Source organism: Camelina sativa, chromosome 3 (genome assembly GCF_000633955.1).
Source record: "Camelina sativa cultivar DH55 chromosome 3, Cs, whole genome shotgun sequence".
NCBI lineage: Eukaryota > Viridiplantae > Streptophyta > Magnoliopsida > Brassicales > Brassicaceae > Camelina > Camelina sativa.
This window is the reverse complement of record NC_025687.1, coordinates 790,460-815,422: the sequence shown is the minus strand read 5'-3', so window position 1 is coordinate 815,422 and position 24,963 is coordinate 790,460. Positions and strand designations below refer to the sequence as shown.

At 39.5% G+C, this 24,963-nt stretch overlaps 8 protein-coding genes and 1 non-coding gene across 10 annotated transcripts; 3 read left to right on the top strand and 6 right to left on the bottom strand.

Moving 5' to 3' along the window:
- LOC104760084 (60S ribosomal protein L19-1) lies at positions 1,072 to 2,664 on the top strand. The gene is made up of 5 exons (XM_010482937.2): positions 1,072 to 1,224; positions 1,633 to 1,755; positions 1,857 to 2,170; positions 2,263 to 2,333; positions 2,421 to 2,664. The coding sequence occupies exons 1-5, from the start codon at positions 1,113 to 1,115 to the stop codon at positions 2,446 to 2,448; spliced, it is 648 nt and encodes a 215-aa protein (XP_010481239.1). The 5' UTR covers positions 1,072 to 1,112; the 3' UTR covers positions 2,449 to 2,664.
- TRNAK-CUU lies at positions 3,100 to 3,172 on the bottom strand. Its single transcript has one exon. It is a non-coding gene; the product is annotated as a tRNA-Lys (tRNA).
- On the bottom strand, positions 3,290 to 5,114 carry LOC104760076 (protein DEHYDRATION-INDUCED 19 homolog 2). Its single transcript, XM_010482928.2, has 4 exons — positions 4,811 to 5,114; positions 4,424 to 4,569; positions 3,895 to 3,972; positions 3,290 to 3,804 (listed from the first exon to the last, which is right to left on the bottom strand). The coding sequence occupies exons 1-4, from the start codon at positions 4,890 to 4,892 to the stop codon at positions 3,448 to 3,450; spliced, it is 663 nt and encodes a 220-aa protein (XP_010481230.1). The 5' UTR covers positions 4,893 to 5,114; the 3' UTR covers positions 3,290 to 3,447.
- Positions 5,432 to 8,299, top strand: LOC104760069 (protein MRG2). The gene is made up of 10 exons (XM_010482921.2): positions 5,432 to 5,824; positions 5,928 to 5,981; positions 6,075 to 6,088; positions 6,299 to 6,441; positions 6,719 to 6,759; positions 6,873 to 6,977; positions 7,219 to 7,298; positions 7,495 to 7,664; positions 7,858 to 7,942; positions 8,034 to 8,299. Exons 1-10 carry the CDS (start codon positions 5,609 to 5,611, stop codon positions 8,110 to 8,112), a joined length of 987 nt encoding a protein of 328 aa, XP_010481223.1. The 5' UTR covers positions 5,432 to 5,608; the 3' UTR covers positions 8,113 to 8,299.
- Positions 8,905 to 13,003, top strand: LOC109124572 (cellulose synthase-like protein D5). Of its 2 annotated transcripts, none has more exons than XM_010482912.2 (4): positions 8,905 to 10,049; positions 10,163 to 10,973; positions 11,061 to 11,605; positions 11,643 to 13,003. In XM_010482912.2, the coding sequence occupies exons 1-4, from the start codon at positions 9,082 to 9,084 to the stop codon at positions 12,877 to 12,879; spliced, it is 3,561 nt and encodes a 1,186-aa protein (XP_010481214.1). In that variant the 5' UTR covers positions 8,905 to 9,081; the 3' UTR covers positions 12,880 to 13,003. The 2 variants fall into 2 exon arrangements, with proteins under 2 accessions (XP_010481214.1, XP_010481208.1); XM_010482906.2 differs by having other exon boundaries at positions 11,061 to 11,632; positions 11,670 to 13,003.
- On the bottom strand, positions 13,204 to 15,656 carry LOC104760044 (probable galacturonosyltransferase-like 5). Its single transcript, XM_010482897.1, has 2 exons — positions 14,219 to 15,656; positions 13,204 to 13,486 (listed from the first exon to the last, which is right to left on the bottom strand). The coding sequence occupies exon 1, from the start codon at positions 15,344 to 15,346 to the stop codon at positions 14,258 to 14,260; it is 1,089 nt and encodes a 362-aa protein (XP_010481199.1). The 5' UTR covers positions 15,347 to 15,656; the 3' UTR covers positions 13,204 to 13,486; positions 14,219 to 14,257.
- On the bottom strand, positions 19,041 to 19,635 carry LOC109131631 (sulfated surface glycoprotein 185-like). The gene has a single exon (XM_019242801.1). The coding sequence runs from the start codon at positions 19,615 to 19,617 to the stop codon at positions 19,141 to 19,143; it is 477 nt and encodes a 158-aa protein (XP_019098346.1). The 5' UTR covers positions 19,618 to 19,635; the 3' UTR covers positions 19,041 to 19,140.
- On the bottom strand, positions 19,746 to 20,879 carry LOC104760036. The gene is made up of 2 exons (XM_010482889.2): positions 20,656 to 20,879; positions 19,746 to 20,501 (listed from the first exon to the last, which is right to left on the bottom strand). Exons 1-2 carry the CDS (start codon positions 20,827 to 20,829, stop codon positions 19,932 to 19,934), a joined length of 744 nt encoding a protein of 247 aa, XP_010481191.1. The 5' UTR covers positions 20,830 to 20,879; the 3' UTR covers positions 19,746 to 19,931.
- LOC104778533 (importin subunit alpha-6-like) lies at positions 21,361 to 24,834 on the bottom strand. The gene is made up of 10 exons (XM_019239391.1): positions 24,817 to 24,834; positions 24,600 to 24,696; positions 24,411 to 24,502; positions 24,185 to 24,316; positions 23,869 to 24,054; positions 22,716 to 22,879; positions 22,548 to 22,626; positions 22,317 to 22,445; positions 22,077 to 22,204; positions 21,361 to 21,984 (listed from the first exon to the last, which is right to left on the bottom strand). The coding sequence occupies exons 1-10, from the start codon at positions 24,832 to 24,834 to the stop codon at positions 21,609 to 21,611; spliced, it is 1,401 nt and encodes a 466-aa protein (XP_019094936.1). The 3' UTR covers positions 21,361 to 21,608.

The window sequence follows — 24,963 nt, the reverse complement described above, 5'->3', positions numbered from 1 at the left end:
CATAAATAAAATTGTTCTATTTAAAGGCATTCAACAGAATATATATATAAAAAAAATTATCAACTAGTTGAATTACATTAAGCTCTCTTTCTTTCTATAAATTAGACTTTTTTTTGNCCTTTGATAATGTTTTCCCTGATTTGTTTTTGTTTTTGAAGTTTCTTGGATTGTATAATAAACAGATCCTTCAGCTGGGTTGGTTGTTGCTAAAGCGTTTTAGTTGTTAGGAATTTGGTCTATGAGAATTAGTGTATACATCCATCGAACATAAATAAAATTGTTCTATTTAAAGGCATTCAACAGAATATATATATAAAAAAAATTATCAACTAGTTGAATTACATTAAGCTCTCTTTCTTTCTATAAATTAGACTTTTTTTTGTTTTTTTGCTTAAATTAGTTGTGAAAATTGAAAAGAAATAATTATTACTTGGAGGTTAACTTCAATAGTAACAAGCCATGCCATTGAGATATTGATTTCTCCATCTCACGAAGCTAATAATGTGACTAATCTTCGATGATTCACACACACCAATCATTTTTTTGGTGGATTGTAAAGGTACGAAGAATCTCTCCACCTCCATACATTCATATATAACCATCAAAGGATTGATTAGTAGTAATGAGAAAATAAAATATAGTAATATATAGAACCATCAAAAGATTAGTAATGAGAAAATAAAATATAGTTTTTACATTGAGAATACAAAATATCGAACACAAATCTTTGGCTAAAAACATCACAAGGTATAGTATTTAAGTATTTAACCATACCAACAACGACGGTCAAAATCGTAGCCAAGTAGATTATCTCATTTTTTTTTTTGTTCATTTCATTTTCATACAAGTGGAAGACAGTTGACAAAAAAAAAAGAAAAAAAACAAAAAAGTGGAAGACACTAAAAAAAAAAAACTTATTGGGCTACAACTTAACAAGCCATTTGTTTTATAATGGGCTTTTCTAAAAAAGCCTGATTTTAATTAAAGCCCAATGGATTGAGCGAGAAAAAGGAGAAACCCTAGAAAACTTGGAGGTATATAAATTGATTTGGTATTGGTCGATAAGCAGTTCTCCGCCACACCAGTCTCCAGAGAGAAGGGGAGAAGCAAAAATGGTTTCGCTTAAGCTCCAGAAGCGGCTCGCCGCATCAGTGATGAAGTGCGGGAAGGGCAAAGTTTGGCTCGATCCGAATGAAAGCTCCGACATCTCCATGGCCAATTCCCGTACGTTCTTCTCTTTTTTTTTTCTTCTTTTTTTCTGGCTTCGTTACTAGGATTTGTCTTTGCTCTTTGTTTATCTGCGATGTTAGGAGATGATTGATGTACTTTGGCTTTTGATCTGTTATCTTCTGTCTCTGTTGAATCACTGTGTTCATTTCCAATCTATGAATTTAAGGCTAGCTATAGGTTTTGTAGAGTTGCATTTGGTTGTGTTAATGGCTTTTGAATCACCTAGTTCTTTCTCGCGTGAATCAAAGCAGAGACGTCTTGTCTCTAAATGATTGCTGATCTGCCTTCTTATAGACTATTGGTTTGTATGATGTTTCATTTGAAAGATTGTTACAAATATGTAGATCACCAGAGTGAATTCGAAGAGGCTGATGCTTGTTTTTTTTTTATAACATTATGTAGGCCAAAACATCAGGAAGCTTGTGAAGGATGGTTTCATCATCAGGAAACCAACCAAGATCCACTCTCGCTCCAGAGCTCGCCGTATGAAGATTGCCAAAATGAAGGGTCGTCACTCTGGATATGGTATGTTCTTCAACACTCAGTGTAATCTGCGAGCTTATTATGACTATACGTGTACATTTGTTAATTGTGACTTATGTGTCTGGTTGTGTATGATTGAAAAGGTAAGAGAAAGGGTACCCGTGAAGCAAGGTTGCCAACAAAGGTACTGTGGATGCGTAGGATGCGTGTTCTGAGGCGTTTGTTGAAGAAGTACAGAGAGTCCAAGAAGATTGACAGGCACATGTACCATGACATGTACATGCGTGTTAAGGGTAATGTCTTCAAGAACAAGCGTGTCTTGATGGAGAGTATCCACAAGTCGAAGGCTGAGAAGGCCAGGGAGAAGACTTTGTCTGATCAGTTTGAGGCTAAGAGGGCGAAGAACAAGGCCAGCCGAGAAAGGAAGCATGCTAGGAGAGAGGAGCGTTTAGCTAAGGTCAGAACTAAAAATTTCTTACCACTTTCAAAGAAATTCTTGATTGTGGTTACGGATTCTTATACATGTGTTTTGTATTTTGTTTGCTATAGGGTCCTGGAGGAGATGTTGCTCCGGTAGCTGCTGCACCAGCACCTGCTGTTACACCTGCTCAAACTGCTGAGTAAGTCTAATCTCTAGGGAAATGCAAATTGAGGTTTGACAGTCGATTATATCTTATCTAATACATGTGTGGGTTTTGCTTGTGTAGGGTACCAAAGAAAAAGTCAAAGAAGTGAAGAGGATATATAGTGTGAAGCTATATCGATCATCATCAGTTCACGGACTAGACTTGAAGAAGTTTTTGAATGTTTTTTCGAAATGGGTTTGTGGAATAACTTTTATTTTCGCAAGGAACATAACTTATGTCAGTTTATTGTTATGCTTTCAGATTTTTAGTTTACAGTGTTTTATGAGACCTACTTTCAAAAACTTGTGCTTTTTTTGGATTCTTATCTTTAGCTCATTATACAAGTAACAAATCCATCCGTAACGCCATAGTCTAATTGATATCAGCATAACATTTTTATCTAAACGACGAGTACAACGTTTCAACCAATATTTTTAACCTTTTTGAGTTTCTGTAAGCATGTTTCCAACTACAATTTGAACCCTAGTTGGCAACAACGATTTGGACCATATCTTTGGGGACTATCAAACTCAACTGTATAATCCATCTCTCAATGAGAATTTTGCAACCATGTTTTGGGACGAAAAGAGACAACTAGTGGGGTTTTACTATTGTTACACGGACAAAATTCTGAAGTTATGAAGCAGGATCAACTTTGTAGAAGATAGGTTTTCGTAACAGTGAGACGAAACTGCATAAACTTGGTATGTCGTATGTACAATTTTCTATATATAAAGAAAATGGTTTAAAAAATTGGAAGCGCCCACCGTGGGGCTCGAACCCACGACCACAAGGTTAAGAGCCTTGCGCTCTACCAACTGAGCTAGACGGGCTTTGTTAACTGTAGCACACTCTCGCTGTATTCATACTTAAAACCACATCCCAAACCTAACTAAAAGCAGGCTTTACTTTTGCAAGTAGTGTGCTGTGGGATAAAGATTCTTGTGAAAGACAAACTAAAAACTCATCAGCTTATATTATAAACTATAAGCTTGTGTTATGTCTGAAATAAGATGCATACATAAATAGGGGTCAATACAATTACAACAATGCCAATCATCTGCCTTTTAGCCATTGGAGACTTCACATCTTTATTATGCTTTTCTACTCAGAAGAAGTCACATCCATCATCAAACATGGCTGATGATAATAGTCCCTGTACAAACTGACACTTCTTTGCCTTCTCTAATTGTTCACTATCCGATAAAGGAGAGGACGATGTCCCCTCTTTAGGTGCTGACGAATCCTTAATCAAATTCTTGTCTTCTACACTCGAACCAGGCTGCACAAGCTTGGTCTGATTTGGCAGTGGAGTGTTGTTGATGAATGATAAAAACTTATCGGAAACAACGGATTTAGAGGTATGATGCTGATTCATAAATGCCGGCAACTCATCATGAGGAGATTGAAAACATTTATCTGAGGAATATGGATCTTCCCTGTACGACATTTCCTTCTGCTCACTGTAAAGTTCTCGGTCAAGGACATTCAAATAAATCACATTAATCACAGAGACAAGAAATAAAAAGGTTTTGAAAAGAAATAAAAAGGATATCTTCAAGACATCTCTATGATGTGTTGTTATATGATCCACCATATGCATCTTCACCCTTTTGCTACAAACCGGACATGTCTAGAAAAAACCACAAAACCACAACGAATTGTAAGATTTTACCAAATGACAATTCACAGAACTGGGAAAAAATGTTCCATCACACAATAAAACTATTCGTTTCTCAAATTCGTGAAACCAATCCAATACTTAAAAAAGGAGAGCTATTTCAACTCAAAATCCGTTGAAGATAGAAGGAGACATAGTTCTCAACTGAGACAACTGCAATCGAAATCTATAAAGCATCAATGAAAACAGTCCTACTTAACTCAAGTCCAAGTTCATGTTTCACTTTCAAACTATTGGCAATATCAATCAGGTTTTCGAAAGAATCATCTAAACAAGACATAATGAAATCGAATATTGAAGGGCCATCTTTGAGAAACCAATGAATCAATAACTAAACTGTTTAAAATTACTTCAAGTGAAGCTTCAGGGTAACATGGAAAGAACAGGAGGTGAATTAACATACCCCATTGTAATCTTCCTGATGATGTTCGTCGTCGATGTGGCGACACAATTCAACTAAATCATAATCATCTGAGCAGAACGGGCACGGGTAATCCACTGCTATATCTCCATCTTCATCAAACTCTTCCAAATCTAGATAAGGAGGACCTGCAAATTTTCACAACAACAAAACAACTCAGAATCAATCAAGAGAAAAAAGTCTTCTCATCTAAAACCAAACGTAAAGCTAAGATTTTTTTTTTTTAATTTCAAAGAGGCCATACGGATGAATAACCCAATTCAATCAAAGAGCAATAGAAAAACCCAATTCAAAAACCCATCTTAAAATCATAAACCCTAAAACGATGAAAGTTTGAAAATTGAAGGGATTTATTTGGACAATAAAAACCTGATTGATACTTAACAGCAGTTTCTGATCGATAGCTTCTGGAAGAACCAGATGAGCTAACGCACCACATATCGTCTTCCATATCTGATGGTTCTGTCTGAATCCTCCCACAAACTGGAGTTTTATAATAATAAAAATCTCAGACAAGCAAAGCTTTTGATCATAGATAAAAATTGCGAGACCTCCTCCTCCTCCTCCTCCTCGTCGTCGTCGTCGTCGTGTCACCTAAATACCCCAATTTTGAGATAGAACATGTCAAGTTACTCCCAAAGGTGAGACCTTTATTTTTCTTTTTTTCTATTAATCTATCTACTAGTCCGAGCGATACTTAATGGACAAGAATACTTCGGGAAGCTTAAATTACTAATATACCCTTCCATTGTACGCGGCCTCTTCCTCAACTACCCCAGGGGCTGTTTCTGTCTTTTTCCGTGCAAGGATGTGATTGATTGATTGCATTGCTCCCCAAGTAAATAAAGGCCTGACTTGAATTGAACCTATAATAATGGGCTTATTAAAAGGCCTAATTATAAAAGCCCATATGAAATCAGAGAAACTTTTTGAGATTCTCTGTATATCAGAAAAGGAAAAAAATCCCCCAAATATTTCCCGGAAATTTTTTTCAGACAAAGCCGCGTTGAGATTCAACAAAATTTGAGTGAGTTTTTATTTTATTTTTGGGGTCAGTTACCTTGTCGCTGCGACGTGAGGACGAACCGTCGAACAAATTCGAGCCGCCATTGTAGTTCCTTAGAAGAACTCTCTTCAGTCTTTCGTCCTTCTCTTTTTTTTTTTTAGATGGGAAGCCCTAACGACGACGCCGCCGCCACCGAGACGGATCTTACAACCGATTCCATCGGAGACACACGACGGGACTCCGGTTCTGATACAGAGTCAAACAACGATTGTGACGAAGGCGACTTGCCTCTTCTTCTTCTTCCTCCTCCTCCTGGTCAATTCGAAGAAGGAGAGAGAGTCTTAGCCAACCACAGTGATTGTTTCTACGAAGCCAAGGTAGTGAAACTTTCATACTTTACTTTTTTTCTTTTAATTATAGAATGTTGTGTTGTCTGTTTGTGCTTGACTTGTGATCTTTTTTGGTTTTTGTTTTTCTCAGGTTCTTAAAATTGAATACAAAGACGATGAATGGAAGTACTTTGTACATTACATTGTAAGTTGCAGAATCAACAAAGTTTCGATATTTGTCAATGTAAAACTTTATATTTTTGTGTCTCTCGTTTTGAAGATGGATTTATTTTGGCAGGGTTGGAACAAAAGGTTAGTAGAGAGAGGGGTTCTCTCCTCCAATATAGTTACGGCCTTCTTGTTACATTTGTGTCGGTCTGATTACATGCCGGTGTTGGTAAAACTATTTGTATATTAGGGAATTCAGATTATTGAATTCGAATGTTTGCCAAGTTCTTGATTTTATTTTGATGATTTTGAAGGTCTGATTACTTTGTATTATCTTCTCTTATACAATGATAGTTGGGACGAATGGATAAGTCTGGACTGTCTGTTGAAACATACAGATGAAAATATTGAGAAACAGAAGGAACAGGGTTTGAAGCAAGGAATCAAGACTGCTACCGCTTGGAAAGTCACAAAGATGAAACCTAGAAGCCCTAATGGTCAGTCTCACCTTCTTCTTTCTTTATCTTTGCGTATTTCTTTTCTCGCTGAACTTCTTTCTTGCTATTATTCAGTGTTTGTATCAGGGAGGGACTCTCTTTTGGTCTTGCTTGCTTTTTCCATTGTCAACCAAGTAGGAGATGTAGAGATTAGACTAGACTTATACTTCATTTGGTGTTATTTTGTTAATAGTGATGTATAATGAGGCCATGTTTTGTAACTGCATTGGAATGTTACATGTCAGCTGATGTCCAACATCTTTCTTAAATTTTGCAGTTGCTAGAGGAAGAAAGCGGAAGCAAGATTCGGTTGACACGGTAATATCTCCATAGTGGATCTATTTGCTTAATCTTTCATCTTTCCAATATCCAGGTTTTTCTTTCTTTTAAGCGGAGAGTCTTACTTAAATCTTGCTTTTTGCTGAATACAGGAGAAGAATGTGGTTCCTTCTGACAACCTTTTAAGTTTCCATATCCCACCGGCATTAAGGAAACAACTAATTGACGACTATGAATTTGTTACTCAGATGCACAAGGTACTCATAATTAATGTGCTTATTTGTAAATGAAGAACACCCTACATTATCTACCAGCCTGTTTTTTCATCACTTCAATTCACAGAATGTCCCTTCTGTGTGATCTAAAAGGCAAACGACCTTTGTCTTTTCCATTATTTTACCCGCATGAATATGTATGTTGTGAATTCATGTGCTTTTCTTAAGGTCCATCATATATTAAGGAATTTATTGTAGTCATTTTTGGGAATTGTCTGAGCAGCTTGTGCAACTTCCGCGTTCTCCAAATGTGGATGACATCTTGAAGAAGTACATTGACAGCCAAATGAAGAAACATGGCAGGTAAGTAAGATCTCTGTGGGCTTTAGTTTCTTATGTTGTCAGTTTGCAACAGTTTTTTAACTTGTTGATCTCCTTTGTTGCTGTTCTCATATAGTTGAGAGAGTATAAATCTTCCGTAGATGCTCCATTGATAGTGGCCGAATAAGAGTATTACAAGCTTCTGAATTATATTACTTTCTTTGGTGAATCTTTATAGGGTAACTGATTCAGTAGAGGAAATTCTGAAAGGTCTGCGCTGCTACTTTGACAAAGCTTTACCGGTGATGTTGCTTTACAACAATGAGCGAAAGCAATACGAGGAAACCGTAACGGCGGATGTTTCTCCCTCAACTGTGTACGGAGCAGAGCATTTGTTACGACTCTTCGGTAATGCATATTCTTTGTCATAGGTCTACAAACACCATTTTATATGCTGAATCATCATCTGCTATATCAGCATTTTATCGTGTGTGGGTTTTAGCTCTCTTATATCAAACCTGTGGAAATACATACATCAAGGCAAAATATGTCTCTTCTTTTTTCTTGGTATCAAAACCATAATTAAATTGAGGTTTTGCAGTGAAATTGCCGGAGTTGCTAATCCATGTGAATATGGCTGAAGAGACATTGAAGGAGTTGCAGGACAACCTTGCTGATATTCTCAGGTCTATTTTTGTCTCCTACTCAACGCTTAATTAACGCTTTGTACAAGTATGTAAAGACAAAGAATTAAAAAAACTATGATTTACTACGCAGGTTCTTGAGGAAGAATCAGAGCTTGTTTTTTGTATCGGCATACAAAGCAGTGGAAGAAATTGAAAAGAATGAAGATTAGGATGAGGGACGTGTCATTGTTGTTGTTGTAAGTATGTACAGTGAAATTTATGTTTCTAGTATATTTAGTATGTAGGGTTCGGTCTTGATTATGAAAAGTAATTAACGTCGTTATCTTGTTTGTGTCGGATTTCTAAATCCACGATACCATTTGTTGCTAAAACAAACCATTTAGTCTTTTTTAACTATTTCTTCTCTTTTTTTGTCAGTTAATGTTTTTATAATTTATGAATTTTAATCATAGGTTACTTTTGTCTTGATTTTAAAATTTGTTACGGAGTTGTATCATAAGGAATTATGATCCTACTCGAGTAGTATATATATACACTATGCAAAATATGTGTACCAATGAGTTCAAAATCATCAAATCACATGGAATGAAAATCATATAATATATGTATTGATCCGCTACTCGTACAAATGATTTTGATCATAATAAATATTCTGTATTAATGAGTTGGAAATTATCAAATCACATGGTATGAAAAAGTCAAATAATAATATATTTTTTAATCATCTCCAATATAAATTTATTTGACCGTTACGGAAAGGGAGAGAGATGATAATAATAAACGCTCTTTTCCTTTTCTTTTTTTATTTCCGTTTATTTGACTTTTTGTTGCTACTTCTTTATAGATCGTGCCGGTCCCACATAATCTTTCAAACTTACCGTTTCTATTAGATGATGACCGTCAGATCTCACAGTTGCAACGTGAAGCAAATCAACGGTTCAGATCACTCGACCGTTTATAGCAACTTCTTTCTCCTTTATTATTATCTCTGTCTCTCTCTCTCTAAGATTTTGAAAACTACAATGCTCTCTGCTTTCAACAACTAGCTCCAGCTTCTTCTTCTTCCTTAAATTCAAAATCTTGAATTCAATTTTAGATCTACTCTTTTTTCCTTCTAAATATTTGATTTTTCTCATCGTGCTCTCCGAGGTTCACAGCTATTGTGAACGAAACGAAAGATGGTGAAAGCAGCTGCTTCTCCGGTGACTATAACGGTGACACCATGTAAAGGATCCGGTGATAGAAGCTTGGGTTTGACGAGTCCTATCCCACGCACCTCCGTCATCAACAACCAAAACTCTCCTCTAAGCTCACGAGCCACGCGTCGCACCTCCGTCAGCGGCGGGAATCGGAGATCCAGCGGTGGTGAAGGAAGATACTGTTCCATGTCTGTCGAAGATCTAACGGCTGACACCACGACTACTACTAATTCAGAGTGCGTTCTGAGCTATACTGTTCATATCCCACCTACGCCGGATCATCAGACCGTGTTCGCTTCGCAGGAGAGCGGTATGGGTGGTGAAGAAGAGGAAGAGATGCTCAAAGGGAATTCGAATCACAAAAGCTTCCTCTCTGGTACGATTTTTACCGGCGGGTTTAAATCCGTGACACGTGGTCATGTTATCGATTGCTCTATGGACCGAGCTGATCCGGAGAAAAAATCAGGTCAGATCTGTTGGTTAAAAGGCTGTGATGAGAAAGTTGTTCATGGGAGATGTGAGTGTGGTTTCAAGATTTGTAGAGATTGTTACTTTGATAATATCACAAGCGGTGGAGGCAATTGTCCTGGATGTAAAGAGCCTTACAGGGACATCAACGATGATGTTGAAACTGAGGAAGAAGAAGATGAAGAAGATGAGGCTAAACCGCTTCCTCAGATGGGTGATTCGAAGCTTGACAAGAGGCTTTCCGTTGTCAAGTCGTTTAAAGCGCAGAATCAAGCTGGAGACTTTGATCACACTCGTTGGTTGTTTGAGACTAAAGGAACTTATGGCTATGGGAACGCTGTCTGGCCTAAAGATGGGTATGGAATCGGGTCTGGTGGTAATGGAAACGGGTATGAAACGCCGCCGGAGTTTGGTGAGAGAAGCAAGAGACCTCTTACTAGGAAAGTCAGCGTCTCTGCTGCTATTATCAGTCCTTACAGGTGAGAGAAATGTTTCTAATTTAGTTTATGTTTTTCAATTAGGGTTGATTTATTTACTATGTTCTGTGTTTGTTTTGTTAAAGATTTGATGTTTCTTGTGTCTAACGAAACAGATTACTCATTGCGCTGCGTCTGGTGGCTCTTGGTTTGTTCCTGACATGGAGGATTCGTCACCCAAACCGAGAGGCGATGTGGTTGTGGGGAATGTCAACAACCTGTGAGCTTTGGTTTGCCTTGTCTTGGCTTTTGGATCAGCTTCCAAAACTCTGTCCGGTTAACAGATTAACTGATTTAGGTGTTCTTAAGGAACGCTTTGAATCTCCTAACCTCAGGAACCCCAAAGGAAGATCTGATCTGCCGGGTATAGATGTGTTTGTCTCAACTGCAGACCCTGAGAAAGAACCGCCTCTGGTCACAGCCAACACCATCCTCTCGATCCTAGCTGTTGATTACCCTGTGGAGAAACTTGCTTGCTACTTATCAGACGATGGAGGAGCTTTGCTAACATTTGAAGCCTTGGCTCAAACAGCTAGCTTTGCCAGCACATGGGTGCCGTTCTGCAGGAAACACAATATAGAGACAAGGAACCCTGAGGCCTACTTTGGCCAGAAGCGTAACTTCCTCAAGAACAAAGTGAGGCTGGATTTTGTGAGGGAAAGGAGGAGAGTGAAGAGAGAATATGATGAGTTTAAGGTCAGAATCAACTCATTGCCTGAGGCGATAAGAAGGAGGTCTGATGCTTACAATGTGCACGAAGAGCTCAGAGCTAAGAAGAAACAGATGGAGATGATGATGGGAAGCAATCCTGAAGAAACTGTTAAAGTTCCAAAGGCCACTTGGATGTCTGATGGTTCTCACTGGCCAGGGACTTGGTCCTCTGGAGAATCTGATAATTCCCGAGGAGACCATGCTGGGATCATCCAGGTAACTTCTTTTCTCGAGATGGTTGTCTAATGTATTCTTGAGGTTTGTATTGAAAAGTGTGCTCTAATATTTTGTGTATTGCTGCAGGCAATGTTAGCTCCTCCGAATACAGAACCAGTTTATGGAGCAGAAGCAGATGCTGAGAACTTAGTTGATACAACAGACGTTGACATCAGGCTGCCAATGCTAGTCTATGTTTCAAGAGAGAAGAGGCCGGGTTATGATCACAACAAGAAAGCAGGAGCCATGAATGCTTTGGTTAGAACCAGCGCAATTATGTCTAATGGTCCATTCATCCTCAATCTTGATTGTGACCACTACATTTACAACTCCGTGGCCTTGAGAGAAGGAATGTGCTTCATGCTTGATCGTGGTGGCGATAGAATCTGCTATGTTCAGTTCCCTCAGAGGTTTGAAGGTATTGACCCAAATGATCGTTATGCAAACCACAACACTGTCTTCTTTGATGTTAGCATGAGAGCTTTGGATGGACTCCAAGGTCCAATGTATGTGGGAACTGGCTGCATCTTCCGAAGAACAGCTCTATACGGATTTAGCCCGCCAAGAGCAACTGAACATCACGGCTGGCTTGGAAGAAGAAAGGTGAAGATATCGCTGAGGAAACCGAAAGCCATGTTGAAGAAAGATGATGAAGTTTCTTTGCCTATAAATGGNGAAGAAAGATGATGAAGTTTGTTTGCCTATCAATGGAGAATACAACGAAGAAGAGAATGATGATGGAGATATTGAATCTCTGCTTCTCCCAAAGAGATTTGGTAACTCGAACTCTTTCGTTGCTTCAATCCCGGTTGCTGAATACCAAGGGAGACTCTTACAAGACTTGCAAGGCAAAGGCAAGAACAGTAGACCAGCTGGCTCACTTGCTGTCCCACGTGAACCGCTTGATGCAGCCACAGTAGCCGAAGCAATCAGTGTGATTTCTTGCTTCTACGAGGACAAAACAGAGTGGGGCAAAAGAGTTGGATGGATCTATGGATCAGTGACTGAAGACGTAGTCACGGGATATCGAATGCATAACAGAGGATGGAGATCAATCTACTGCGTGACCAAAAGAGACGCTTTCCGTGGAACAGCTCCGATCAATCTAACGGATAGACTTCACCAGGTTCTGAGATGGGCAACAGGATCTGTTGAGATCTTTTTCTCAAGGAACAACGCTATTTTCGCAACAAGAAGGATGAAGTTCTTGCAGAGAGTGGCTTACTTCAATGTCGGAATGTATCCATTCACATCGCTGTTCCTCATCGTCTACTGCATTCTCCCTGCAGTTTCGCTCTTCTCGGGTCAATTCATAGTGCAATCACTAGACATAACGTTCTTGATCTTCCTCCTCGCGATAACACTCACGCTCTGTATGTTATCACTCCTTGAGATCAAATGGTCAGGCATAACTCTCCACGAATGGTGGAGAAACGAGCAGTTCTGGGTTATAGGAGGCACAAGTGCACACCCTGCAGCTGTTCTTCAGGGGCTTCTCAAGGTGATTGCAGGAGTCGATGTCTCTTTTACCTTGACTTCCAAGTCAGCTACACCAGAAGATGGAGACGACGAGTTTGCAGATCTGTATGTTGTGAAATGGAGCTTTCTGATGGTTCCTCCATTGACGATCATGATGGTGAACATGATTGCGATAGCGGTGGGGATGGCGAGGACTCTGTACAGCCCATTCCCGCAATGGAGCAAGCTTGTTGGAGGAGTGTTCTTCAGCTTCTGGGTGCTTTGTCATCTGTATCCGTTTGCTAAAGGATTGATGGGAAGAAGAGGCAGAGTTCCGACGATAGTGTTTGTGTGGTCAGGTTTGTTGTCGATTATTGTGTCTTTGCTTTGGGTTTATATCAACCCTCCTTCAGGGAAGCAAGACTATATGCAGTTTCAATTCCCTTGATTCTTTAGGTTAATCTTTGTTTGTGGTACAAGGCATGAAAGTTCTTCTTTCTAGGCTTCATGTTTGTAATCAGATACTCTATTATAATTACGATTTTTCTCAAGTATAAAGAGACTCTTTCTTACTTATTCACAGTCGGTGGTAATCCTCGGTTTAGCCCTCAAAACCGACTACTACAAGTAACAACAATCTGAAAACTTACATATATTTTGCCCAAAACGATTGCGGACTTGTTCCTCGGCAGATAGATACGCTCCTCCATCTTTGAGTCTCTGGCGTTTAAGATTCGATAACAAACCTACCTGCTTTGTATAAAATCAATAATAAAACAACAAAAACGCTTTAAGTTGTTACCTGTTTGAATAACCCTAACTATATTTTTATTTTATTTCTTCTTCCCACAAGAACATATTCGTACAGTACTCTTATAAAGAAGTTCACTCTTCTAAAAATCGTATCTCCACTCTTGTTGAACTCTCTGAAGCAAAACTACTACTATAGTGCTGTTCCGGCAAGGTTTTCAACATAATTGTTTCCAGTTGAAAACCAATCTTCTGGACCACCAAATGAAACTCAGCTAATCTTCGGTTTAGTCCTCATTTCTTGGCTGATTAAAACAAACAAAACCCAACTTCAGATGAGATTTGTGATTCTGAACAATGCTATTAGAAGGAATCAGCATATGCAAGCAACAAGTTACAGATTTACACTTGTTACAAAAGCTGATGATAATACATCAGATTCTTTGAAACAAAACAGTACCCAAGAAGTGGCTTATGTGCATACAGAAACTAGGTAAAGATTCGAGATCCTTTAGAGTTGCTCAATTAAGTCCATATGTGCAAATCTCTGACCTTTACAAGCTAAAAAAGCACTACGAAACTACCAAAAAATAAAGATTAAACAATCACTGGATCAGTGTGCTCATGGTGTTCCACAATGCATCAGGTCCTCCTGTAAGGACCAAGAAATGTGCCCTACCACTAACCCAACTCCCCACTATTACAATCTCCACCAATTGGACAACAACCGGAGTATTTACTATAAAGCTTCCATCTTTCTGTTTATGTAAACGCTATGAGTGCCAAAGAAAAAGCTAAGCCAGAAATTGTCAAAACTTCACATATGCTAGAACGAGTAAAAACGCCAACCCCACAACAAAAATATGAAACTTATAGTTCAACTTCAACCATTGATGAACAAACACAGACAATAAGCAAAATTACAGTGAAGATTCTTAACTTATAGTTCAACTTCATCAACCATTGATGAACAACAAACACACACAATAAACAAAATGAACACTGCAATTAAACAAAGTTTTGCGTAGATAGTTTACCTGTGAATGCGAAAACTGGGGGGAAATCGAGATTGGGCGTCAATGGGAGTGTTTATACAAATCATAAGGTGCCCACAATGTGTCTAAAGGACATGGAAGCTTGGAGTCAAGCCTTAGCCATGGCTTACCACTACCTGACCAATGAAGCAAACTCACAGGACCGGAATGCAAATCACGGCAGCTACCTCTAACATTATCACCACCGAGCCCATGTTGATTCCACCGATGTGAAATCGGAGCAACGTGACCAGCAAAAACCAAAAGAAACGGAGGAAGAGAGCCAAGCTCATAGATCCTCTCCATCTTCTGAACCTCCATCCATCTCTCAATCCGTTTCGTGTACTTAAATCGTCTCCACTTCTTCAGATCAATCACCATGACACCAGTATTGAAGTAACAAGGGTTCCTACCTTTGAACGTCCCGTTAAACCTCTGATCAGACCAGAAACCTCCTGTGAAGTATTTAGTGAAATTGGCGTGACAATACTCCGGAGCTCCGATAGTTCTCGGGCCTAGACTCGTTTTCCAAAGCTTCACAATGTCATCGACGACGATGAGATCCGAATCCAAGTAGATGACCCGCTTGACGCAAGGCTCGAGCAGATCCGCCAAGTAGTTTCTGGCGTAATTGAGCGGTTGCTCTAGGGCCTGCCTCACGGAGGACGAGATCAATGACTGTACGGTCTCAGGGGCAAAATAGTAAATCTTGAGATTGTTCAATTTGGGAAAAGTGGAGCGGATGAGAGATTCTAGGGTTTGAATCTCGGAGGAGGAGACGAGGAAGTGGAAGAAGACGCTCTGAGGACACATCGAGTGTTGGAGGATTGAATTGACTGCGGCGATTGAGCCGCGGAGGTAATCGATGTCGAGAGTGATGGCCACGTGGACGAGATTAGGGTTACAGACGCCGGAATCTTCGCCGGAAGATCTGCATTGGTCGGCGTTACGAAAAATCGGGGATTCTCTGAAGGAGGAGGAGGAGTGATGTCGGGATATGAATTCGCCGGAATCGGGATGCGACGAGGATCGGATAGCTGCGGCAGGGGAAAAGGATCGGAGCGAAGGGGAGAGGAGAATCATGGCTAATGCGGCGGAGAAGACGGCGGAGAATCTCGTAATCCAATGCATGGCGAGAATGCAGAAGAAGAAGAAAGAAGAAGAAAGAAGGTACGATACGAACAAATCAGAGAAGAAGAACCTTCTTCGCCTTCATGACCTTCACGGTGGAGAGATTGAAAGAGGAGGAGGAGGAGAAGGCGTAGGATAAGAAGAACACAAAACTGAGAGGCACATTTCGCATGTCAATGCTACTCTGCGCCTTCTCTTCTCCTCTGCTATTTACTCGTTTGCTCGACTGCGCTTGTTGTTTCTTTTATTTTTTTAAGAGATTTATTTATTAAGGAACAAGAAGAAGAAGAAGAGATTAATATTTTTAATTGCCAACAAAAATAACACAAACAGAGAGAGTGAGAGAGAGAGTGATAGTGTAATATATTCGTATTTATAGTGGTTGAAATAACTTATTTAATTATTTTAAAGTATATAATAAGAATTAAATGTGGATTAATTTAAGCAAGTGGGATACGTGAAAGTAAAGATGTATAATTAAATTTATCGTGAAGAGCAAATGTCAGTGTCGTCTTTGAGGGCTGGTGGGTGATGATTCTATTTCTAGGTACTGTATTGTATATGTACTTTCACTTTCTCTTACTTACCAGTTTTATAATAATGTAATGATGTTTAGATCTCTTTTGACATGGCCGTGCATGTTTTAAGTACAAACTTTTTTTATAGGTTAGACAAAAATTGTATAGAGAGAAGAAGCTTCAGCGAAACGTCGACCCAACCTAACCAACACCGACCATATTATCGTGCCCGATTTATTTTCTTAGATGATAGTATGATACCTATATCTTCTTTTTGTTGGTTTAATATAATAATGCTATTTTACAGGGTCAGAAAAAATGTTTTTTTTATATATATATATAACTAACGTTTAGCTAAACTCGAGAGAGCCTCTTTTATCGTTGTTGATTAAAAGGTGTCTTTGTCTATTCGTAATCTTACTTTAATTAAAATGAACTAATGACGATTCTCTTGCCTTAGGAATCAGTAAACTATACTACCTAGAGAGACCTTTTTATACGGCGTTGGCAAGACTGACACAGTCACACCACACTTGACCATTTCGAATCTTTTTTTTTTTTTTTTTTTTTTTGCCAAAATTATAAATATTAAATGAAAACAGTTCAGATTTACAATCAAGATTATAAACTTATATAAATGGTCACATGGCAAAAAAGTAAAAACATGGAAGCATAAATTGTAGTACACAAATTTCGGTCCATCCACTCGACCAAAGCGTTGAAGCTAAAGGAGTTAGATGAAGCGATAACGATTTTGAAGTTCTTCCTAGATAAATAGTTGAAGTAGAAGGTTAACTGCAATTTGAAAACACCAAATTGTGCTCGACTCTTACCACTAGAAGCCTTTCACTGGAGGTCCGAGGATGGGCCGTCAACGGCAGAAACTCAAAGTCCACGATCACATACTCCTCCTGCGTCATGTGAGAGCGACTCGTCAATCAAATCCATGAGCTTTCCCAAAATGGAACCTCACGAACCGAATCCTGCGAACGATATGAGCTCTCTCTACCAAGTTCATTCCCCGAAGTCGGCTAGCGCAGAGCATGATTTAAGCTATTCATAACCACATCGAACACCATCGGTCTTACTAGCTCCTCTATAGTACAAATAAAAAAACAACCAAAGGCGAGAACTCATTGCAATATTAACTTCAACTCAAAACAACCGCACTAGTTAGACACATTCAAAACCAGACCTTGAAGCATAATCAACAAGCTAATAAATACTTGTGATGTCAACAAATGAGACAGCAATTTAGCCACCACCGGAAGCTATACCATCACCAAAATTCAACACCACCGTAGCTACCAAAGTCATAATCTGAGAACCGAGACGATGCCATACACTTGACGTTTCAAACATGGTCACCCTCTTACAAAAACTGAAAGCTGTCCTCTAGCAGAAAATGCAAACAGAAAGATCTCATCCTGAAGGCAAGCTAAATCGTCAAAGTTAGAGATCAGATTGAAGTCCTGAGGCAACGGTGCCCTGAAACCTATCTGAAGGAGGGAAGCAAGAGCAATCAATGAAAACCACTTGATGCCATCAGCTCCGACAGACGAGACGACCCACACGGAGGGGACAGGGGCAACAAAAGTCAGGAACAATGCCGTCAACCAGTAAGAAATCCCATCGGAGATAAGCCCAACCACCGAAAATTGCAAGTCGACACGGCCGATTTCCAAGAAGAGACTTGAAAATTGAGAAACCCAAAGAGACGAAGAAGCCACGCCGCAGCAACGCGGAGCAGAGCTTGAATCCGTCGTAGGATTTGCGAAGGAGGAGGAGTAGATCTGAAACAGATCCTCGCTGGTCGAAGTCGTGAGACGCAAATGAAAGCGCTGGATCTCCGTCAAAACTCAAGCCGTCGACTAGCAAAGAGAGTCAAACGGAGGAGCGCCGTCAACACCACGAGGTGGCCGTCACACGCAGCGGAACTACTCAACTTCACCACGAGCTTCAGGGCACTTCAGAGGCTTGTCGATTCACACAAGTGCCAGAACCTGAGCTGAAAAGAAAAATGTGGTGGCCCTCTCACAGCGCCGGTCAAAACCGGACACCGGAGAGGCGAGCAAGATGACAGCGAGAAAAAACTTTCGGCTTTAGGTTAGAGAGAAATCGCCGCGTATGGCTCCACCTGATTCGACCATTTCGAATCTTATTTTGCTGCTTCAAGAGACAAGAATCTAACACGTACGTACGTGCACTATGGTGGTATGAATGAACGATGATGAGAGAACCTCGCGTCTTCTTTTTCGTCACTTTCTTCTTTTACTTTTTTCGGTTTATCTGTCACTTTCCAGCTGTAATTAACCCAGTCCATTAATCATATGTCTGTCATAGTGTCATGTGTCTTTAACTCAAATCCAATACAATTAAATTATTTGAGAATTCAATATAGAAATCGTCCGTACTCTCTTTTCTACTTTATTTTTTATTTTTTTTTACCAAAATTTTACTTTTTTCTCTCTTCAATGTAAAAAATGCATGGCTATAATTGTTTCCGTAACTAAAAATCTGATTTTTTCCTAACATATACGACGATGTTGCATGTTAATTAACTACAGTAACTAGCCAACAAACTTATAGAGTAAAAGATATTGTATAACAATGTTTACATTTTCTGATAGTCGACATTGGCTTCAACAAGTTCATAAATGATGTTTACAATTTAACGCCATATCTACCTGACTATCTCATTGATATCCACTAGGTTACAAGTTCGTACAACTGTCTTTGTCGTTTTTATATTCAAATCAAAGTAAATAGCATTGAAATTTCGTTTTTTCATGTATATTTGCATTTTTTTCCTTGCAATTTGTCAATTTAAAGTAACTGGCAATTAAAAAAACGATTAGGACAGTAAAAAATCATAAGTGTTGGCACAACTATAATATTTATCCGACTTACTTAATATGTATGTACACTACTTAGTGAAGAAAACATTTGCAAACATTGAGATGTTTCTTCTTTGACATCTTTTTCTTTTTGGTTATTTTTCAAAAGAGAAAATTTGGAAAGAGTTGACTTTTTTTTTTATTGTAAATGCAAACACACATGCATGATATATGCGTTTGAAACAATCGAATCTTAGAGATCAAAAGACAAACTGAAAACTAGAAAGTTTAGTTTTACAATCTCACTATCGTTTTATATCGTCCTGCTAAATTTCGTAATACCAGAAATTAAATTCCTTGATCATGAGTATTGAGTGTAAGAAATAAGAATGAATAACGAAGAGAGACAACGAATAGAGTTAAAACATTGCTACAAAGATTATTGAATTAGAGAGGAAACTAGAAGGGCGAGAAGAGCAATTATTAAGCTGATGGAAACAGAGATCTCTGGCATCGCTGCTGCGGCGGTGATAATGATCGGTGGTCTAGGCTTGTTAGGAACGCATTCGTTGCAAACCGGCGGCAACGGCGGTGGAAGCGGTAACGGGCAGTGATTACATGGTGGTGGCGGTGAAGAAGGAGGAGAAGGCGGCGGCGGAGAAGGAGATGGAGGAGGAGGAGAAGGTGGCGGCGGACAGAAAATCTCGATCGGCGGTGGAGGCGGAGGAAGCGGCGGAGGACAGAGAAATTCTAGTGGCGGCGGCGGTGGGGGTGAGGGCAACGGAGGAGGCGGCTGATCACAAGGATTCTCGCATTCTAAACACATTGCACATTCTGTCTCTGGTTTCTCTGTTATACTCAACGCAACAGATTGGGATATCACAAACAGAGAGATGAAACAGAGGAACAACTCCATTCTCAAGATGAAGAGAAGTAAGATGAATGTTCATGGCTTTTTAAAGAACTTGACTTTTTTCTTTTTAAGAACCTTCAAAAGCTAAAACTTTGGAATCTGATACCATTTAAAAGCTTTACAGCTTTGAATTGAAGAACAAAGCTCTTTTTTGGACCATCTCATATCTGTAATCCACAATGTTCGAACAGATTCTCTTGGTTTTGGGGCTTAAAGGGTTTGTTCACTTTCGTAAGGAACCCAAAAATGTCTCAATTAAGCTAAGTGAAAGAAGTTTTATTTAGACACTTGTAACAATTAATTATTGTGTCTTTAGTTTAAAACCACTCGCCTCTCATTTCCCTCAAGATTCTTGAATGAGGAAACGTTTCGGGATCGCCACGTTCCGCGTTGCGTTTGAATATCATTGTTGCTTTCATCAAAGATTCTTCCGCGGTGTCAAGCTGCTCCGGTAACCATCCGATCACGTCTTCACCTGCCGGGTACGCCGTTCCATCAGTGGCTTGCGTTATAGGTTTACGAGTATCGGCGAACTCAATCTCCGATAAGGGAGAAGCTTTGTGGTGTTGGTAATACTCTTGGTCGGTCTCTGTCTCATCTTCTCTCCGCCTCTGCTCCTCCGCTTCACCTTCGTCTCTAGGCCACGGCGAACCGTCTAAACCAGCACAGCTCACGGAATCAAGCGATGGCGGTGAGGCGGTTGTGTTTTTTCGTCTCTGTTGGAAATGGGGTTCTGACGGATGACCGACGGGAGTACTCTCTAGCTTGTGCGCGGTGGCGCATGGTGATTTTGGCGGTATAAGCGGTTGCTCTTCTAAACTCGGTCGTGGAGTATCGTCCACGATTTCTTCGGCCGCTGTCTTAGGGTTTGCAACATCATCCATACCCTGCAACACAAGCAAGCACCAAAACATTTTCACATCCGGATTAACAAATATTTAACATCATCTGTACTTCAAAATTATAAATTTATTTAAAAAGATATATATTAAACCAATGATTAATAGTAAAAGATAAAATTAATCGAAGAATTATATGTACCTCGGGGTCTCTCGGATAAATAGCTGGATCAGCTCCATCGTTACCGGAATGGATCTCTGGATCAGCGGTGCGGCCAGACGTTGAAGATCCAAACGCTAAACGCCTTTGTGCGATTGGTCGAACACGGGAACGCGCAGCTGTAGCAAACGCTACTAATCGGGATTGCATCATCATCAACCTTTCTGCGTTTTCTAGCTGATTAGGGAAGTTTGTAGTGGCGATTTTACTTTATTTTATAGTTAGCCGTTTTGGTTTTCTAAGTGTGAGCCTCATGTTAACACGTGTCAATGTCCTGCCTCGTCGGTAGTGACGTGGCGGATTTAGAATGACTAGAAAAGCTTAGAAGCTGCTCGGTGTCCCTAGATTTGTCAATCTTACTCTTCTATTCCAGAAAGCAAATTCCATGGAGTACTTTAAGCTTTGAGGGGAAAAAAAAATGCTAAAAAGCCTCAAACAAATTTAATTGTGAATTTGTGATATGCTGCTGGAATTGTAAAACAACTCTCTATCTGATTATTATCAAAAACAAAAAAGACAAGTCTATTTTTCACTTCTCACGCATTTATGAAAAATCATTTTCGATCTATTAAAATAGCATTACAACGCTTCACCAAACTCGATACAGTATTTGCAATTTAATGCGCAACATTAAAATCTGTCACACATTGAAGTCCCAAAAGCTGACTTTTCTGTAAATAAGAAAGATAGACAATGGCTTCTGCATAAATTTGGTAATTTGCAAGTCTTTTTTTTAGCAGAAGAGCAACAAAAAAAAAAAACACAATAGAAGATAATAACATTTTAATTTCCGTCACAAATGCGACCAAAAAATATCCAATCTTTTAAAATTCAAAACGTAACCAAAGAAATGAAACACCCTACAAATTTCAAAACGACCACGTGAGTCCAGAAGCAACTCAGAATAACTTTGATGCTTTCTACTACATAAAGCTTCAACCAAAGTTGAAACCACCTGTAGGAGCATGACCACCTTGGTTTCCGAATTGGAAACCGGAAGACTGCTGATAAGTCTGAGGAGCATCCGCACCGCCAGTTTCACCTTCGTCGTCTTCTTCAGCCCAATACGACTGGAGGATTTTCACAGCTTTCTCGTAAATGTCAGTATTATCGTGACTTTGAAGACTCTCAATCTTCTCCAAACCTCCTGCCTCATCAATCATTTGCGCATAGACATTATCTTCAACTGCGTCGGCTTCACCAACTTTCAGAATGTTCTCTAGACCTTCCAAAGTCACTGTGACGAGCCTTGGATCAGGACACGTCAGGAGATCACACAGCGGTTTAATGCAGCCTTGGCTCACGAGAAACCTGCAACGGATTACAGAGTCAAATTACATGAATCGTCGTTTACAACTAACCAGAAAAAAAATGAGCTTTGTTGTGCTTTTTTTTCTTCTTACTCGATTTGGTCACGATTGCCACCAGAAGTTGCATTAGAAATTGCCCAGACAGCTTCTTTTTTAATTTCGAACTGACCGTTCTGAAGCAAGTTAATCAGAGGCTGAATAATGCCTGCTTTAAACACTTCCTGCACAACAAAAAGTTTCAGTGTTAAATACAAATGAGAAAAGGGCTTCTGGTTTTATACAAATAGAACCAGGTTTTTCGACATTGTTAGTTGTTAATGTTAAGTAACTCACTTGAATTTGACTTGAGTTCCCAGCTGTAATGTTAGAGATAGTCCAGCAAGTTTCCTTCGTGATGCTCTTCTTGTATGTGTTTTTCAATATGTTTAACAGACCAGGGAGCGCATGACTGTCTATAACCGCCTGTAATGGAGATAACAGAGATAATTTACTAAGTAAACACCAAACCTATAGGAGACATTCTGTATAACAAATAAGGAAGACAATTAGGGATAGTATTAGTACCTGAGTCTGCATATCATCTCCGGTAACAATATTACCAATGGTACGAAGAGCTGGAATCAGAACTGAGGGCGACGGATGACTAAATAAGACATAGATGACAAGATCAGATTAAGATGTATATATGTGAATCAAGAATATGTAACTGGTTGCTAAAAGAAATATACTTACGCTAAGAGCAGAACAAGGCGAGGGATGACACCAGAGTCGATAACAGTTTGTATTTTCTCATTTGAACCATCAGAGAGATATGAGAGAGCCCATGATGCATCTGTGAGAACTTCTTCGTCGGTTGAATGCAAAAGGCGCTCAAGAACTGGTAAAGCTGGTGTTGTCTGCTCAACAAATGCAATGAAACAATCTCAGAACAGATAAACGGTTAAAAGAGAAAAGAAGACTTAAAAAACATATCCAATTGGTGTGTATATGGCAGATAGTTCTATGAAAGGAAACCTGCTCAATTGCTGGTTGCGGCTTCCCTCTGCAGAAATTTGATAATGTCCATGTAGCATTCCTCAGCAAGGAGAGCTTTGAATGCTCGTTGAATTGAGCCAGAAGGGACATCATGGCATCGCAACCGAGGACATGATCACGGCATCTTGGTGAGTCACCAGCGACGTTTCCTAATGCCCAGACAGCCTGTAATCAGGAGAAAACAAAGTAGTCAGGATGGTAAAACAGTCCGAATAGATTATACAAAAATCAAACAATATGATCTTACAGCTTCTTAGCCAAAAGATTATACAAAAATCAAAATCTAAACTGATACCTGTTCCCGGACTTCCTCACTGGGAGAGCTGAGAAGCTTGATGAATGAAGGGACAGCACCACTTTCGATAATGACCTTAGTGTCCTCAGACGTCCCTGAAGCGATATTGGTGAGCGCCCAAGCTGCCTCAAACTATAATAGAACAAAGAAGAATCAAAGAGAAAATTCCAATAACAAGAATAAAAAAAACACACAAAGCTACACATATATAAATAAGCAGACTCACCTGAAGCTGGGTGAAGTCATCCCTGGAAAGAAATTGCACAAGGCGAGGAACAACACCAGATTGAACAACTTCAGTAATTGGGGGACTTCGCTCTACAAAAACAAAATCAACCACAATAAGCAAAAACAAGCAAAAAGAACTAAACAACCATNAGAACTTCTTCGTCGGTTGAATGCAAAAGGCGCTCAAGAACTGGTAAAGCTGGTGTTGTCTGCTCAACAAATGCAATGAAACAATCTCAGAACAGATAAACGGTTAAAAGAGAAAAGAAGACTTAAAAAACATATCCAATTGGTGTGTATATGGCAGATAGTTCTATGAAAGGAAACCTGCTCAATTGCTGGTTGCGGCTTCCCTCTGCAGAAATTTGATAATGTCCATGTAGCATTCCTCAGCAAGGAGAGCTTTGAATGCTCGTTGAATTGAGCCAGAAGGGACATCATGGCATCGCAACCGAGGACATGATCACGGCATCTTGGTGAGTCACCAGCGACGTTTCCTAATGCCCAGACAGCCTGTAATCAGGAGAAAACAAAGTAGTCAGGATGGTAAAACAGTCCGAATAGATTATACAAAAATCAAACAATATGATCTTACAGCTTCTTAGCCAAAAGATTATACAAAAATCAAAATCTAAACTGATACCTGTTCCCGGACTTCCTCACTGGGAGAGCTGAGAAGCTTGATGAATGAAGGGACAGCACCACTTTCGATAATGACCTTAGTGTCCTCAGACGTCCCTGAAGCGATATTGGTGAGCGCCCAAGCTGCCTCAAACTATAATAGAACAAAGAAGAATCAAAGAGAAAATTCCAATAACAAGAATAAAAAAAACACACAAAGCTACACATATATAAATAAGCAGACTCACCTGAAGCTGGGTGAAGTCATCCCTGGAAAGAAATTGCACAAGGCGAGGAACAACACCAGATTGAACAACTTCAGTAATTGGGGGACTTCGCTCTACAAAAACAAAATCAACCACAATAAGCAAAAACAAGCAAAAAGAACTAAACAACCATATGAAGAAGAAGAAGAATGAGAGTTATAAATCACAAACCAATTGAAAGCAATTTCCTTAAGCCAGCAGTCGCCTCCAGTTGTGCGCCTCTATCTTCTGAGCTTACTCCGATAACCAGCTGTTGTAAATTATCCAACTGCAATTGAAAGAACCAAGCATCTCTAAGCAATTCAGTTTCCAAAAATTAGGGTTCTCTATACCTCAAAATTCAAATTCAGTACTCCTGATCTAATTAACCTATAGATCAGAAGCTTACAATTTCATTCAAATTCATCATCAGATCTTAACTAGGTCCGCAATCAGATTCAAATCCCCAATCTAAAAAAAACCATCTGAATCGGTACCAGCAAAAGAACTAGAAAAAAAAAATATAATAATAGTAGTAGAAGACGAAGAAGAACAT

What these genes read in the sequence shown, in the direction of transcription:
- LOC104760084 (XM_010482937.2), top strand. Translation starts at nt 1,113, where the DNA reads ATGGTTTCGCTTAAGCTCCAGAAGCGGCTCGCCGCATCAGTGATGAAG. An exon ending in GAGAGGAGCGTTTAGCTAAG is followed by an intron (nt 2,171 to 2,262) that starts GTCAGAACTAAA and finishes TGTTTGCTATAG; the next exon opens with GGTCCTGGAGGAGATGTTGC. An exon ending in ACACCTGCTCAAACTGCTGA is followed by an intron (nt 2,334 to 2,420) that starts GTAAGTCTAATC and finishes TTGCTTGTGTAG; the next exon opens with GGTACCAAAGAAAAAGTCAA.
- LOC104760076 (XM_010482928.2), bottom strand. Translation starts at nt 4,892, where the DNA reads ATGGAAGACGATATGTGGTGCGTTAGCTCATCTGGTTCTTCCAGAAGC. An exon ending in TGCTGTTAAGTATCAATCAG is followed by an intron (nt 4,570 to 4,810) that starts GTTTTTATTGTC and finishes GAAAATTTGCAG; the next exon opens with GTCCTCCTTATCTAGATTTG. An exon ending in ATCAGGAAGATTACAATGGG is followed by an intron (nt 3,973 to 4,423) that starts GTATGTTAATTC and finishes GGTTTTTTCTAG; the next exon opens with ACATGTCCGGTTTGTAGCAA.
- LOC104760069 (XM_010482921.2), top strand. Translation starts at nt 5,609, where the DNA reads ATGGGAAGCCCTAACGACGACGCCGCCGCCACCGAGACGGATCTTACA. An exon ending in GAAACCTAGAAGCCCTAATG is followed by an intron (nt 6,442 to 6,718) that starts GTCAGTCTCACC and finishes TAAATTTTGCAG; the next exon opens with TTGCTAGAGGAAGAAAGCGG. An exon ending in AACCTTGCTGATATTCTCAG is followed by an intron (nt 7,943 to 8,033) that starts GTCTATTTTTGT and finishes TTTACTACGCAG; the next exon opens with GTTCTTGAGGAAGAATCAGA.
- LOC104760044 (XM_010482897.1), bottom strand. Translation starts at nt 15,346, where the DNA reads ATGCATTGGATTACGAGATTCTCCGCCGTCTTCTCCGCCGCATTAGCC.
- LOC109131631 (XM_019242801.1), bottom strand. Translation starts at nt 19,617, where the DNA reads ATGGAGTTGTTCCTCTGTTTCATCTCTCTGTTTGTGATATCCCAATCT.
- LOC104760036 (XM_010482889.2), bottom strand. Translation starts at nt 20,829, where the DNA reads ATGATGATGCAATCCCGATTAGTAGCGTTTGCTACAGCTGCGCGTTCC. An exon ending in TTTATCCGAGAGACCCCGAG is followed by an intron (nt 20,502 to 20,655) that starts GTACATATAATT and finishes CTTGTGTTGCAG; the next exon opens with GGTATGGATGATGTTGCAAA.
- LOC104778533 (XM_019239391.1), bottom strand. An exon ending in GTGAGGAAGTCCGGGAACAG is followed by an intron (nt 24,055 to 24,184) that starts GTATCAGTTTAG and finishes TCCTGATTACAG; the next exon opens with GCTGTCTGGGCATTAGGAAA. An exon ending in CGCAACCAGCAATTGAGCAG is followed by an intron (nt 22,880 to 23,868) that starts GTTTCCTTTCAT and finishes TTTGTTGAGCAG; the next exon opens with ACAACACCAGCTTTACCAGT.